Source organism: Nerophis ophidion, linkage group LG09 (assembly GCF_033978795.1).
Source record: "Nerophis ophidion isolate RoL-2023_Sa linkage group LG09, RoL_Noph_v1.0, whole genome shotgun sequence".
Lineage (NCBI taxonomy): Eukaryota > Metazoa > Chordata > Actinopteri > Syngnathiformes > Syngnathidae > Nerophis > Nerophis ophidion.
Window position 1 is genome coordinate 18368670 of NC_084619.1, and position 16560 is coordinate 18385229.

Consider the following 16560-nt stretch of genomic DNA (forward strand, 5'->3'; position numbering starts at 1 on the left):
ATAATTACAAATAAAGTGAGCCATACAGTTACTCTTAAGCATTCGATATATACATTTTCATTTTATGCAAATAAAGTAAATAGTCCCCTTTTGGCTGAGTAAACATAAAGCACCTTCCATAAAATGCAAATTAACTTAAACAGCATTTAAGCTCCTATAAGTGGTAAAGGAATTGCTAAATCAGACTAGAATTAAGGTTTTAGAATGGCCTTCCCAAAGTCCTGACTTAAACGTGTGCACAATGCTTAAGAAACAAGTCCATGTCAGAAAACCAACAAATTTAGCTGAACTGCACCAATTTTGTCAAGAGGAGTGGTCAAAAATTAAAACAGAAACTTGTGGATGGCTACCAAAAGTCTCTTATTGCAGTGAAACTTGCCAAGGGACATGTAACCAAATATTAAAAGCCTACTGAAACCCACTACTAGCGACCACGCAGTCTGATAGTTTATATATCAATGATGAAATATTAACATTGCGACACATGCCAATACGGCCTTTTTAGTTTACTAAATTACAATTTTAAATTTCCCGCGGAGTTTATTGTTGAAAACGTCGCGGAATGATGATGCGTGGTCGTGACGGGGACATATTAGCGCAGCATCATATGCGGCTAAAAGTTGTCTCTTTTTATCGCGCAATTACACAGTATTTTGGACATCTGTGTTGCTGAATCTTTTGCAATTTGTTCAATTAATAATGGAGAAGTCAAAGTAGAAAGATGGAGGTGGGAAGCTTTAGCCTTTAACTACACAAACACACGGTGTTTCCTTGTTTAAAATTCCCGGAGGTGAAGCTTTACTATGGATCAGAGCGGTCAAGCGAACATGGTTCCCGACCACTTGTCAACCGGCAGGTTTCGGTGAGAAAATTGTGGTAAAAAGTCGCCTCTTACCGGAGATCAGCTGAGCTTGCGCCTTCCATGCAGCTGCCGTCGACTTCCCTTAGAGACTGGCGTCAAGACACCCGTGGACACACCCCTCCGACTATCAGGTACTATTTAATCTCACTAAAACACTAGCAACACAATAGAAAGTAAGGGATTTCCCAGAATTATCCTAGTAAATGTGTCTAAAAACATCTAAATCCGTCCCAATGCAATCGCCTTTTTATAAACTTTATTTATCTATTTTTTTTTTCTTGTAGTCCTTCGCTATCAATATCATCATCCACAAATCTTTCATCCTCGCTCAAATTAATGGGGAAATTGTCCTTTTCTTGGTCCAAATAGCTCTTGCTTCTGGAGGCTGCCATTAAAAACAATGTGAGGAGCCCTCACCCTTGTGACATCATCGTCTGCGACTTCCGGTAAAGGCAAGGCTTTTTTATTAGCTTCCAAAAGTTGCGAACTTTATCGTCGATGTTCTCTACTAAATCCTTTCAGCAAAAATATGCCAATATCGCAAAATGATCAAGTATGACACATAGAATGGACCTGCTATCCCCGTTTAAATAAGAAAATCTCATCTCAGTAGGCCTTTAACATTGCTGTATGTATACTTTTGACCCAGCAGATTTGGTCCCATTTTCAGTTGACCCATAATAAATTCATAAAAGAACCAAACTTCATGAATATTTTTTGTGACAAACAAGTATATGCTCCCATCACTCTATCACAAAAAAACAAGAGTTTTAGAAATTATTGGAAACTCAAGACAGCCATGACATTACGTTTTTTACAAGTGTAAGCAAACTTTTGACCACGACTTTAAGTAATGGCACTACGGCAGCATGAGTGAGTTTGCCTTACCAGCCATGATACGATCCGAAGCGCCCAGGCGAGTGAAGACTCGGTCGACCGGCGTGAAGCGCAGACTTTCAGCGGGGACGAAGCAGCCCAGCTGAGCGAGCACGATCACTAGTCCGCACTGTCTCATGAGAGTCGACTTCCCGCCCATGTTGGGCCCCGTAACCAGGACACAAGAGGCATCGCGATGACACTGCTCCTCCGGTTCCTCGCTGCTGCTGTTGGAGCAGCCGATGTAGACGTCGTTCGGGATGAAGTCGTCGCCAAAGAAAGTCTTGGTGACGCACGGGTGGCGGGAACCGACGAGATGGAGGAAGGGCGCTAGCTGTTGATCGCCATCGGGGAGGACCACCTGCGGCCTGGTCATTGGTCCATCTCCCCCCTGACTGTAGCGTGACAAGGCCAGCAGCACATCTGGAAACAAATCATTACTGTGTTTACTAGGGGTGTAACGGTACACAAAAATTTCGGTTCGGTACATATTCGGTACAGTAAGAAAACAACAAAATATATTTTTGGTTATTTATTTACCAAATTTGTAAACAATGGCTTTATCCTTTTAACATTATAATAATTCTGCCCATGTTAATCCACATCAAGTTGTTGCTTTGATGAAATAAAATGACACAACCTTTCTTTTACATATAAAAAGTGCAACATTTAAGTTTCAAGTCAAATTACCATGCTTAATTTATTACAGCATTTGGGAAGCCTGTAGTTGACTTTTATAATGTAAATGTTATATTTGTATCAACATGTGATAGCAGGGACCCTGCCATTCAAAACTAGGCTGCTACATTACTAATGATTAATATAACTATAGCTGAAAAAAATAGTAATATAGCAACACAATGGAGTTCAATGAAATAACACACAGGGCTTTGCTGCCCCTAACACACACACACCCACCCACACGCACACACGCGCACGTATCTACGCGCACACACACACACCGCAAAATGAGTTAATGTTACGCTAAAAGCTAATTAGCCTTCACCTCAAGCCAGAACTGCGAGCGAGCGAGCTGAGCTGCAGTTTAAGTTTCCAAAGGGTCAACGGCCTCATAGTGATGTTTGTAATAGTTGTGACTGGGAAATGTTTTTTATGATTTGGGGAGAGTCCACTCTCCGCTGCTCCCCTGCTAACTGGATATCCGCTCAATGCTGAAGCATTGACTACATCGCTCTGAATACGCACTGCTGATTGGCTTTGTATGTAACCAATCAGATGGTTGTGTGGGCGGACAATGCTTGCTGCTCAGACAGGCAGAAAGCAGAGCAGCTTGTGAAGACTTATTCTTACAAAGTCATTCGATACGTCCGTGTGCCGAACCGAAACCCTCGTACCGCAACGGTTCAATACAAATACACGTACCGTTACACCCCTAGTGTTAAACTGCGATTTCCTCGACTTCTGTTGTGCAACGCGTGCTTGCATCACATTAATAAATCATGGCAGACTTCATAGAACCATTTCCCAGGCAGGAACTTTCCCCATTCACCCAGGTATATGAAATAGACCCTGCGTTTCCACCAAAAACTACTCGGGTAAATAAAGTTCAACCAGGAACTAATCTGGTCCATAATCTCTCGGTGGGAGTCTCCTATTGGCTCCGTTTAAGATTACTTTTGATCGCATTTATTTAATTTTATGAATGCATTAAAAAAAAATTACATCCATGGTCATTTCTCTCATAATGATAGGCTAAATTCCAAAAAAAGTGCAGCACCCCTTTAAAAGGCACACAGACACAAGTCACATTATTGTCTTGTGGCATTTGTTAAGAACGTTCTCGACCAGTGTACATATCCACCATTTTTGTTATGACAACGCCACAGGCAGGAAAATAGACTTCCATCCATCCATTTTCTACTGCTTATTCCCTTCGGGGTCGCGGGACTTAACATTTAAAATATCTATTTTTACAAGTGTGAAATTTCATAAATCCACTGTTTTCTTTTTTCTAGTATCGATAAAGTCAATCGATTCCCTTTTTAAACAATCTTGGAGCGATTTCTTTTTCTTGGGAGGCAAACTTGAAAATTTAGGTAAAAACATTGATCAATCAATACATTGATCAATTGTTACACCCCTTTTTTTAGAGCATCTGTGTGAAGAACGCTGATTAGTGGAACACTCTTGCAATGTTTTTACTTGGTTTTTTGCTTACTTACACTTAGATAAAATAAACCCAACCTGGTATTTTTTTTTTAAATTTACATCAGAAACAGAATTATTGCCCAAGTATGTTTAACACACAAGGAATTGGACTTGGTAGACTGTGCGCTCTTTCTTCAGTGCACTAAACAAAGAAAAACGCAACAACTATGAGAGAGCACAGTATCGTGGCGACAAGTTATTAATGTAGAAATATACAGTACCACTCGTCTGTACGTCATCAACCTGATTTGTGAAATGTAGTGGAAAGGCAAACTACAAAGTTCAGTAACTAAAGTTTTCAGCAACATTAAGTTCCTTAATATTTGTTGGACGGGGGAACTATTAATGTAAAGTGTGCCCAGTTATCAGTCTAAATATTGTGAAAATTTTAGAAAAAAATTAAATACCAAGCACGGCCATGCACTCCACTGAAGTCTTCCAGTCGCTGTAGTTCTTGTCAAAGTTGTAGAACAGCCTTCTCATACAGTCTTTCAGAGCAGCGTCTCTCTTCTCCTCAAAGCCTTGCAACTCGTAGAATAGCTGCTCAGATTCCTTTGTCACGTAACGCTTCCAGCCTTTCTTTGTCGACTTCACCTCATACTCCTCTGGGATATTTCTCTCCGAGACACTGTCGGGCACCTCCATCTGATAGCGGTTTCTCCCTGTGCCCCAGTAGGCCATGTTTTTACACCCAAGTCTTTTCTTCTGTCGGTCCAGGTAATCCTGTAGCTTTTGTTCGGTACTCTTGATGTCTGTCAGAGCCTGGTCATACTCTGGGTCGAAACCTTCCTTTGGGGTGATGACGCCCGTGGTGCGAGCTTTCTTGTGGTCAAAGGCGGTTTCCCAGCGCGTGAGTTCAGCAGAGAGATCTGGAAAGACGCCCTTGCTGTCGTCGCTCTTAAGACTGACCACTTGGTGGAGTAATGTAGATTGTAAATCACCAACGACAGACGTGAAGACGTTGATAATATCTTGCATAGTTTGGAAACCTTCAAGAGCTGAAAGAAAGTCTGCTATTTTCCGCTTGCTGTAGGTGACCTCTTCGTAGAGAACTGCCCTGCTGTCTGGGTGGTCATGACCCTTCAAAGGTGTGCCAATGCTATGAATCTTACTCAGGAGACGCTCCAAGTCAGGTAGCTTCTTGAGCAAGTCGGAAACTTCAGAAACTTGAGCCTGAGCACCCATGAGGTCTTCTATTGCATCCAGTCTATCCAGGATAGATTTGGAGTTACAAAGAGGAGCACAGAGCCATTGCTTGAGCAGACGCTTGCCAAATGGGCTGCAGCAAGTGTCCAAGCGCTCCAACAATGTCCCTTCTGTCCCCCCAGAGCCGTTCTGAAATATTTCAAGATTTGCCAGAGTCACCCCGTCCAAGACCATGCGCTGGCAAGTTTGAGCAAAGAAGCTTGTCGGTCCGGCAGCTTTCTCCATTTCAACATCAACAGGGGTGTACTCTTTAAAGTTGGCCATGGAGAGCAGCTCTTGATCTACCAGACACTTTTTCAGATAGAAGATGCATCCACCAAATGACGACAGTGCTAACTCGTAGCCCTCCTTTGGGGTAAGACCCAGTGAATCACTCTCAGAGGTCATTGTCTTTAGAAGAGCTGGTAGGAAATGTCTTCCTGTCTTGTGGTCCTCCCCTGCACTTTCTCTGAAGTAGTCTTCTTCTGAAAGGTTCTTAAGGGTCTTCTGAGCATCCCAAAACTGCGTGCCTGCATTTAATCCTTCCTGCAGTGCGGAGGACAGAGAGGCCTTGAGTATTTTGCGTGTTTCAACAGATGGATTCCCCTTTTCAAAAAGCACCTCAGCGGGTGCAAAGTGGGCTATGAGGGTGCGCAGACGTGAACAGTGGCGGTCATCGGAGAACTGGCCGACATGGAAGTAGCCCACAGAGGTATCTACAAAGCAGACGCCATAGTTACGACAACATCCACTTTTTCCTTCGTCTTCCATCTTCTCCTTTACACTCAGCAGAAACTTGCTCTGACTCTCTGCAGGAGTACCGTCCAACACGCTATAGGTCTGGGTGCCTCGTGTTATGATCCTGCACACCTCTCTTTTCACCACTCGGTCGAACTTGGAGGGCTTAACCAGGGTCTTACAACGTGCTTCCATCATCTCTGGGGTTTCAGTCTGCTCCACACGAGCCACCTTGTAGCCCTTCTGGACCAGTACATTGGAGAAGCGTGCAAAACCAATCTCTGGAAAACCCGAGTGTGCCCATGTGCCTTTCATGAAGGTCAGTCCTAGCTCATTGACTCCGATCACGGCATCCATGTGGTAAAGCTCATAGAACTTCCCCACCTTGTAGAAAATGACTGTGTCAAACATCTCGGATTTGATAAGCCACCACTGACGCATGCCAGGAGTGACTCTGTTGAGGAAGTCTTCTGGTACATACAGACTTGTAGGGTCGTAATCGTCCTCAGACACTCGTCTTCTTTTCCTGTCTTTCCTCCTGTGATCCTGCAGCCACTCCAGCTTCTCATGGTCCCAATTGGTGGCCCCTTCACTTGTGCCTGACCCACTGGCTTGGCTTTCAAAACTGTCAGGGGCAGAAAAGGCCGACAAACGGGACTTTGTGTCGGCCTTGAGAGGTGCTGGGGCTCGTTTTGGCACACGTGAGGGGGTACTAGATATCTTTGACTTCGCTATGGCAGGCTTGTCTGCGGGACGCTTACGCTTCACAGGTTTAACAGGACTGTCAAGCTCAGACTCGTGTTCACTGTCCTTTTCTTCAGCCTCACTGCTCACAGTGCCTTCTTCCTCTTCATCCTCGCTGCTGCTTGCGGCTTGCTCAGGTTTGAATTCGTCACCGGATGCCTCGCTGTCCGAAGCCACGACAATCCGGCGTCGCTTAGCCTTGTTTCCCTTGGAACGGGTCGAACGTTGATTGACCTTTGATGACTTAGATTCTTCATTTTCTTGTTGATTGTCATCGCTGATGTCGCCCTCAGTCACAGTCGATTTGTCAAGCTGATGAAATAAACACAGATTTAGTTACTATATATACTGAACGAAATAAAAAGCATGACTGTCATATACTCATAAGTACTTTACATTTAAACTAGATAATACCTTGAATTACATAGACAAACTTTATTGATCCACAAGGGAAATATTTCCACACAAAGAGGGCGAAAACAAAAAGGTATAAAGTAGACTAAAAATGTACCATAGTAGCAATATAAAAATAAAAAATAAAGTGTTATATTTACATAGTATATACACAGTACATGATGTATACTGATAGATCATATTATCATAGACATGCCTCTTTCTTAAAGGGGCCCCTCTAATGCTGACAACATTGGCACTTATTCCATAGTTATGTACCTAAAATAATGTCATCCGGTAAAATTCCTCCCAAAATTTAAAACAAATAGTGATTTTAGTCCAGAAATGCAGATTCTTTAGTATGTTTTTTGCTCATAATAATAACCATATCAGTTTTGAGGTAATCATGGAGCAGTACGACAAAAAACATGAAATTAAGTGTTAAAAAATACATGTCTAAATGCCTTTATCCACACTGTCAGTATGGGAAATGGGCTTCAGTTCTGTAGATGACATTATACCAAGAGGGGGCGGCATATTGCGTCTGGAAATGGAAAGGGGTCCTTCCCTGTTGTTCGTTATATATCAATTAACTCAAAATCGAATTGATAGTATGGGAATTGACTGTGGATTCAGTTTGATGACCAAACATAACTTGTTAGTGAAATTTCATTAGCTGGATGCTGTGGATCCCTTAATCCCTAGTTATTTGACAACTGATTTATTGATCACTATTATATTTAAATGAGCATCACAACAACTCCTCTTTTTGCTAAATTGCCCAAACTCTTTTTTCAGTTGTGTCTTTTGTACATAGATGGGGTATCAATGATGTGTGTGTGTGTGTGTGTGTGTTCTTCCATCCATCCATCCATCCATCATCTTCCGCTTATCCGAGGTCGGGTCGCGGGGGCAGCAGCCTAAGCAGGGAAGCCCAGACTTCCCTATCTACAGCCACTTCGTCTAGCTCTTCCCGGGGGATCCCGAGGCGTTCCCAGGCCAGCCGGGAGACATAGTCTTCCCAACGTGTCCTGGGTCTTCCCCGTGGCCTCCTACCAGCTGGACGTGCCCTAAACACATCCCTAGGGAGGCGTTCGAGTGGCATCCTGACCAGATGCCCGAACCATCTCAGCTGGCTCCTCTCGATGTGGAGGAGCAGCGGCTTTACGTTGAGCTCCTCCCGGATGGCAGAGCTTCTCACCCTATCTCCAAGGGAGAGCGCCGCCACCCGGCGGAGGAAACTCATTTCGGCCGCTTGTACCAGTGATTTTATCCTTTCGGTCATGACCCAAAGCTCATGACCATAGGTGAGGATGGGAACGTAGATCGACCGGTAAATTGAGAGCTTTGCCTTCCGGCTTAGCTCCTTCTTCACCACAACGGCTCGTTACAACGTCCGCATTACTGAAGACGCCGCACCGATCCGCCTGTCGATCTCACGATCCACTCTTCCCCCACTCGTGAACAAGACTCCTAGGTACTTGAACTCCTCCACCTGGGGCAGGGTCTCCTCCCCAACCCGGAGACTCGGACTTGGAGGTGCTGATTCTCATTCCGGTCGCTTCACACTCGGCTGCGAACCGATCCAGTGAGAGCTGAAGATCCCGGCCAGATGAAGCCATCAGGACTACATCATCTGCAAAAAGCAGAGACCTAATCCCGTGGCCACCAAACCGGAACCCCTCAACGCCTTGGCTGCGCCTAGAAATTCTGTCCATAAAAGTTATGAACAGAATCGGTGACAAAGGACAGCCTTGGCGGAGTCCAACCCTCACTGGAAACGTGTCCGACTTACTGCCAGCAATGCGGACCAATCTCTGACACTGATCATACAGGGAGCGGACTGCCACAATAATACAGTCCGATACCCCATACTCTCTGAGCACTCCCCACAGGACTTCCCGAGGGACACGGTCGAATGCCTTCTCCAAGTCCACAAAGCACATGTAGACTGGTTGGGCAAACTCCCATGCACCCTCAAGAACCCTGCCGAGAGTATAGAGCTGGTCCACAGTTCCACGACCAGGACGAAAACCACACTGTTCCTCCTGAATCCGAGGTTCGACTATCTGGCGAAGCCTCCTCTCCAGTACACCTGAATAAACCTTACCGGGAAGGCTGAGGAGTGTGATCCCACGATAGTTGGAACACACCCTCCGGTCCCCCTTCTTAAAGAGAGGGACCACCACCCCGGTCTGCCAATCCAGAGGTACCGCCCCCGATGTCCACGCGATGCTGCAGAGTCTTGTCAACCAAGACAGCCCCACAGCATCCAGAGCCTTAAGGAACTCCGGGCGGATCTCATCCACCCCCGGGGCCTTGCCGCCGAGGAGCTTTTTAACTACCTCAGCGACCTCAGCCCCAGAAATAGGAGAGTCCACTACAGATTCCCCAGGCACCGCTTCCTCAAAGAAAGACGTGTTGGTGGGATTGAGGAGGTCTTCGAAGTATTCCCTCCACCGATCCACAACATCCGCAGTCGAAGTCAGCAGAACACCATCCGCACCATACACGGTGTTGATAGTGCACTGCTTCCCCTTCCTGAGGCGCCGTATGGTGGTCCAGAATCGCTTCGAAGCCGTCCGGAAGTCGTTTTCCATGGCTTCCCCGAACTCTTCCCATGTCCGAGTTTTTGCCTCCGCGACCGCTAAAGCAGCACACCGCTTGGCCCGTCGGTACCCGTCCACTGCCTCCGGAGTCCTATGAGCCAAAAGAACCCGATAGGACTCCTTCTTCAGCTTGACGGCATCCCTCACTGCTGGTGTCCACCAGCGGGTTCTGGGATTACCGCCACGACAGGCACCAACAACCTTGCGGCCACAGCTCCAATCAGCCGCCTCGACAATAGAGGTTCGGAACATGGTCCACTCGGACTCAATGTCCCGCACCTCCCTCGTGACATGTTCAAAGTTCTCCCGGAGGTGGGAATTGAAACTCTCTCTGACAGGAGACTCTGCCAGACGTTCCCAGCAGACCCTCACAATGCGCTTTCTGTCTGTCCGGCATCCTCCCCCACCATCGCAGCCAACTCACCACCAGGTGGTGATCGGTAGAAAGCTCCGCCCCTCTCTTTACCCGAGTGTCCAAAACATGTGTGTGTTCTTGTGATAGGAAAATAAGCTCTGAGGTAATTAGGCGCTGGTTTGTATGTAAAAACATAAGTCTTCGTCTGACTTTTCTCAAGAAAAAACAATAGCATCTTATAATCAAGTCAAAGTCATAAATGAAGTGAAATGTTTTTGGCCTTTTTGTTTTGTCCTTAAAAGACAAGAGCTTTAAAAAAAATTCTGCACCAGGTAAAAACTTAGACTTTAGCGCTTGTGTGTGGGCAAGGAACACTGAGCTTTATAATAGTGTGAAATTCAACAGTAAAAAAAAAAAAAAACACAATCTAATAAAATTTGTAACAGATTTTGTTTAATAAACGTGCCCTACCGTTTTTTTTTTTATGGGATTTTACATCAAAATACTAATTCATCTGGTCTACCGAGCCTGATGTACATTGTTAAAATAACACAAAAAAAATAATGTACTTCTAAATCCTCACCGTATTAATAAATTCAGGTTTCTGAATCTTTATGCAAGATTTTTTGAAAAGCCTACTGTGCAGGCGTAGATCTTTGTGATCTCAGAGATAGGAAGATATACATTTAACTAAATATTGTGTAATTGTGGTGTAAGTGTTCACCTCCATTTCTTCTTCTTCTTCTTCTTCTTCTTCCTCCTCCTCCTCCTCCTCCTCATCTGAGGCATCTGTGCAGAGTGGAATCTTCAATCTTTTCTCTGGGCTTTCGAACATAACTTTGTCTGCAAGATCCATTGCACGGCGTATTTCAGGCTTTCCACTGAAAAACCCACCACCGGTTTTAGCGTCGCTGCTGTCTGAACCTGCAACATAAAAACACTCATGAATATCTCCTTAATGAAAGAGGACAAGAGAATAACGATTAAAAAGATACCTTGGTACTCTCTGACATATTTAACGCTGACCCATCCCCGAGTAGGTGGATCGTCAAAGAAATGGACATGCATGCGCTGAGCCTGACCACGGCCTCGCATCTGCTGTCCAGTCAGAGGCTGGGGTACCACCATGCATGGCCACCAGGGGTGCCCCTCCAACTTTGCCCACACAAGAGCACCAGCGCTAAATGAGCATTTGGGGCTGCTGAAAGGAAAAATAACGAGTATTTATTTTTAATGCATTACATAGCTCTAATATTCCAGTGTTTAACATTGTTGGGCCACAAGCGCCCCCTAGTGGGCCGGCTAAAAATATCTGTGTCTGAACCGTGGTCTGTAAGGGCAGCAGCGGTGGTCAGGTGTATTATAGCCTTACACCACTTGTGGCAGTAATGACAGGATCAAACAAACAGAAGACATTTGTAGCTCAAGTCAGAGAGAAATTTCCTAAGTGCAAAAATTATGACTACGGTGAAGAAGCCGTATTTTAATTTGCACTTTAACTTTATTGACAGTTGAGTAAAAAAACATACTTATTATTAATTTATAGGGCTGACAATGTTATCGCATGTGATTAATAAAAATAAATGATCGCGTTATCAAATATGAATATCATTCACTTCCAGGTTTGGACTAAACTTGGAAAACGCGCGCATTTGTTACACCGTTTGTGACTGCGAAGAGGGGCGGCCCATTTCGCTTCAAAACAGAACTTTGGATAAAACTAAGGTAACTTGTTGGTGTTGTAGTGACAAACGTTTTTGGCATCGCCGCACATACTCGTACTCAAGGATGGCGCTGACAGTGTTGCCAATCCCCTTATCTCCTTTCTTTGTAAACAACTACAAGAGACAAATCTAGTGACTTTTCCTGTTGATATCGGATACTTTTTTTTGTCTCTTGGAGACTCTTGTTGTCTCTTGGAGACTCTTGTTGTCTTTTGGAGACTCTAAGATGAAAGCAAGCAGCAGTCACAGTCCTCAGCGAGCACTAAAGACTGCTGCTCTTATGAATGCATCCACAACAAGCAGAGGCGAAAGCTACGCTGGCAAAGTTTAGCATAGTTAAGTTAAACATACGCCTTTTCTAAATGGTCAGCCATCGCATGCAGGACATCTAACATCTGTGAAGACCAAGTCCTGCAAGGAGATGTCATTCATATCACCACAGCTGATTCGTCGTACAATACCTTGGAGAGACACAATTACAGCAAGGATGAACCAACTGTACTACAAAAACAAGCGCATCCACTTGCAACTACGGAGTAAATGTTAAAATATATTTTGCTTTCTAGAGAACGTTGGACATCTGTAAGTAATCACAACAAGCTGTTGTCGCATTTTACCAAAATGAGAGATCAGCGTTGTCGTCTGAAAAAGGTAAACAACCTTGTTTTTTTCCACAAATGTTTAAACTAGAGTAAATGGCGTGCAATGTTAAGTTGCTTGAGTGCGTTACCTACATTATTGATTTGTAACTGAACCTTGTTAGCAAGATTATCACAAACTGCAAACACTCTTAAAATATGAACTTAAATCTTCCAATACTTATTTTCATCAAATTTTGAGCAAATCAATGACTTGCAGTTCAGTAACATTTAAAAAACATTCCTGTAAGACATTCTGACAACCAAATTGTATTTGTGCCAAAGTATTGGGGAATCTTGCAGCAAATTTTATTAATGCATGCAAATAACTTTTGATCAATAATAATAAACCACAGGTTTAGAGTGTGGTTAATCTGATTTAAAAAAGTAATCCCTTAACAGTTTTTTTAGCACAACATAATTCAATGTTAAAGTATTTTTCATCAGTTATTTAGGAGTCCCTTCTTATGCAGTGCAGCAGTGGTCCCCAACCTTTTTGTATCCGCGGACTGGTCAACGCGGGGGGGGGATCCCTTTTTTTTTTTTCTTTGTCATGAAAATGGGACGTTTTTGTCATAAAAAGGGATGTTTTTGTGGTTTGTGCACTAATTGTAAGTGTATATTGTGTTTTTTATGTTGATTTAATAAAAAAATAAATAAATAAATAAACATATATATATATATATATTTTTTTTTTTAAATACAAATTTATATAAAATTTTTCTGCGGCCCGGTACCAATCGGGCCACGGCCCGGTACTTACTTATTTTTCTAATTAGCCTGACCTAAACCTAACGTTTATGTGATACATAAATAATCTTTGTGATTAACACATGGTTTCATATTATTTGACAATGTTGTAACCAGTAAGTAGGTTGGATATAATTATCGAATACAATAAAATCAAAAGTAATATTACTAATTCAGTGTTAATATCTGAGTGGGCCCCAGGCTCCTCTGTAGAGCAAAAGTTGGGTTAAGAAGAGGCTCAGAACCCCTGTAATAATATACCCATGTGTGCATGTGTAGTGGCGCTTCCACTCACATGTTTAATTATTTGGACAATCTAGAGTTATCCATAATTCTGAAACTTCCAAATCTAAAAATATCCATAAGTGTGTAGTTCTGCCAACCTTGGGCCTAAAGCACACGTGTCAAAACTCAAGGCCCGGGGGCCAGATGTGGCTCTCGAAAGCCTGGAAATTATATGTAATTACCAGATTGCAATACTGTTCAGTCAATGATTGTAAATAATGTAAAACAAGAGTATAATATGTTCCATTACCTTAGTTCATACTACTCAACCGCCAAAGAATTGTAGACACCGTAATATTTGTTGCTTCCTATACTATATATACGCTGTTTGATATTGCACTGGTATTGTATTTGACTACTGCACTTCTATTTGTATTTTATTTCCATCTTGTAACTAATGTATATTAGACCTATTAAATTATATATATTTTTTGGTATTTAGTGTATTTGATTCTGTAATTAGTGTTTGGATCCCACTGTACACAATATCTGAAGAGCATGGAAAAAAGCATTTCGCCGTGGTGTACTCTGCATGTGACAAATAAAACATGAAATAGCAATAAATACTAATAATAATGATTTCAAAGCAAGCTATTCAATTGTACAATGTAAAAGTAACAGTACATTTCATGGTAAAATTGTGAAAATGTACTGTGCTTTTTACAGATTTTTTTCTCTAAATTTATTGTAATTAACTGTGGTGCTGTTTTAGCATTTCCAGCAATACATAGCAAAATCTAGACTTGTTGATTTGCCGTAAAAACAGAACAAACTGGCAGCTCAAGTGTCAAAATGTTCCTTTAAATTTTTTTTTTCTTATTTACAGTAAAAGACAAATGTAAAACTATTGGAACTGAGTTGCATTTATTTAACCATAAAAACAGCAGTAATGTTTTTCCATTTACAGTAATATACACTACATTTTGAGGTGAAATTATTTCAACTTCCATCCATCCATCCATCTTCTTCCGCTTACCCGAGGTCGGGTCGCGGGGGCAGCAGCCTAAGCAGGGAAGCCCAGACTTTCCTCTCCATAGACACTTCGTCCAGCTCCTCCCAGGGGATCCCGAGGCTTTCCCAGGCCAGCCGGGAGAGATAGCCTTCCCAAAGTGTCCTGGGTCTTCCCTGTGGCCACCTACCGGTCAGACGTCCCCGATACACCTCTCTAGGGAGGTGTTCGGGTGGCATCGTGACCAGATGCCCAAACCTCCTCATCTGGCTCCTCTCGATGTGGAGGAGAAGGGGCTTTACTTTGAGCTCCTCCCGGATGACAGAGCTTCTCACCCTAAGGGAGAGCCCCGCCACCAGGCGGAGGAAGCTCATTTTTTCTGTGCTTCACTCTAACTTTCCTCATTCACAAATCTTTCACCCTCGCTCAAATTAATGGGGAAATTGTAGTTTTCTCGGTCCGAATAGCTTTTGCTGCTGGAGGCTATGATTATAAACAATCCGAGGATCTGAGGAGCCCTACAGCCCGTGACGTCACGCGCACATCGTCTGCTACTTCCGGTAAGGGCAAGGCTTTTTTATTAGCGAACAAAAGTTGCGAACTTTATCGTCGATGTTCTCTACTAAATCCTTTCAGCAAAAATATTGCAATATTGCGAAATGATCAAGTATGACACATAGAATGGACCTGCTGTCCCCGTTTAAATAAGAAAATCTCATTTCAGTAGGCCTTTAATAACAAGTGACCAAATGTAGTGATGATACCAACAAGTCAGACATGTGGGAAATAGTTTCAATAAATGTCACTTTGATGTGACTTGTCAGGACGATCATGAAGCTTGATTGACTTTCTGACCAAGGGCTTACTAGTAGTTTATCACACTTATTAATTCGAGCCACACGTGCACTTTAGAGGGATTATTTACACAACAGGAAGGAGATTTCTCCTAACAATGTCAGCTTTAACTCACGTATCCTTGGCTGTTGTCGCCTTGTCGCCGAACAGCTTGTTGAAACCTCCTTTAGCTTTTTTTAAGACAGCTTTCGACTTGACTTTGGTGGCCTTGCTTGACGGTAGTTTAGCTTCTTCTTTCGGAGACGAGTTGGACTTGTCGACGGACGACGGCAGGTCAGCCTCCACCGGGTGAGCATTGGGCTTCGGCTTGGGTGCCGGCGGTGGAGACTTGGTGAAGAAATTGAAAAGTGAGCTTTGCTTCGCCATGACAGACCTTTAATGTCGAATAGCGGTGGCTAACTGACTTGACTATGGCTGCCAAAGCCACTAAAAAAAAGCTTTCCCTTCGCGGGAAACAAACGCGGGCTGCGAGGAGGGCGGAGTTACGAGTGTCAGCCAATGACAAGCGAGTAATGGGCAGCCAGGAAGTCACGTGACAAAAGCATCATCTTGAGCGGAAGGGCGCCAGTTTAGGAGTAGTGGTCAAAGTGTAGAACTGCAAACATGGCGTCTGTCGCGGGTTGCCATCAGAGCAACATCTTCTTGAGACCCACTTCGTGTAAGTTTGTTCTTTATAAGGGTCTGGCGTTCACACTTTTGTTCAAACTTCAAATGAAAATTAAAGCTGCAAGCAGCGGTGGACAGGACCGACTTTTGCTGGTGTTTCCTGCCTTTAGCCATTCAACATATCTTTACCTTCACATTACCTACCTTCCCTGCATCCTGGGGTCACACTGGTGCTTCTTTCTGTCACCCATGATGTTTGAAAAAAGGTGACGGGTTTTTACAAAACTTTGGTTTTGAAGGGGTAATTGCCAACTTCCTCTTGATTTTTGCTAAAGGATGTCGATATTAAAATTTAGGTCTAAGTGAGACCTACATAGAGGTTTTTGTTTCATTTCTCTCTGACATTCCTACCGGAAGTTACAAGGAGTGTTGTCTGTGTTTTCTTCCTAGGAGCAGTTTTGTCTGTGTTTTATTTCTAGGGGGTGCTAGAGCGCAATTTTGAGTTTTTTTTAATTTTTTTATTTTTATTAGATCGCAATTTTTGCTAGTCCTGATGTGTGTGTTCAGTTTGGTGAGTTTTGAAGCATTTAAAGGGGGTCAAATTACAGCTCAAAGAGGCAAAACATGACATTTTTTATGAATATTTTGTTTTGAAGGGGTTTTTGCCAACTTCCTGTTGATTTTTGCTGAAGGAGGTGCGTGTATGAAATCTAAGTCTAAGTCAGACCTACATAATAATAATAATAATAATGCATTAGATTTATATCGCGCTTTTCTATTGTTAGATACTCAAAGCCCTCACAGGGAAGTGGGAACCCATCA

General features: G+C 43.3%; 1 protein-coding gene across 2 annotated transcripts in view; it reads right to left on the bottom strand.

Annotated features, from left to right (window-relative positions):
• Window positions 1-15621, bottom strand: part of msh6 (mutS homolog 6 (E. coli)) — an 18446-nt gene extending 2825 nt beyond the window's left edge. The window contains exons 1-5 of one of the 2 annotated variants that reach the window (XM_061910469.1): window positions 15248-15621; window positions 10927-11129; window positions 10656-10855; window positions 4315-6886; window positions 1751-2161 (exon numbers count right to left, since the gene is read on the bottom strand). In XM_061910469.1, coding sequence (XP_061766453.1) covers window positions 1751-2161; window positions 4315-6886; window positions 10656-10855; window positions 10927-11129; window positions 15248-15498 — 3637 coding nt within the window. In that variant the 5' untranslated portion in view covers window positions 15499-15621. Of the gene's footprint in view, window positions 1-1750; window positions 2162-4314; window positions 6887-10655; window positions 10856-10926; window positions 11133-15247 lie in introns of both variants that reach the window. The other variant, XM_061910468.1, reaches the window with a different exon arrangement.
• Between the last annotated feature and the right edge of the window lie 939 nt (window positions 15622-16560).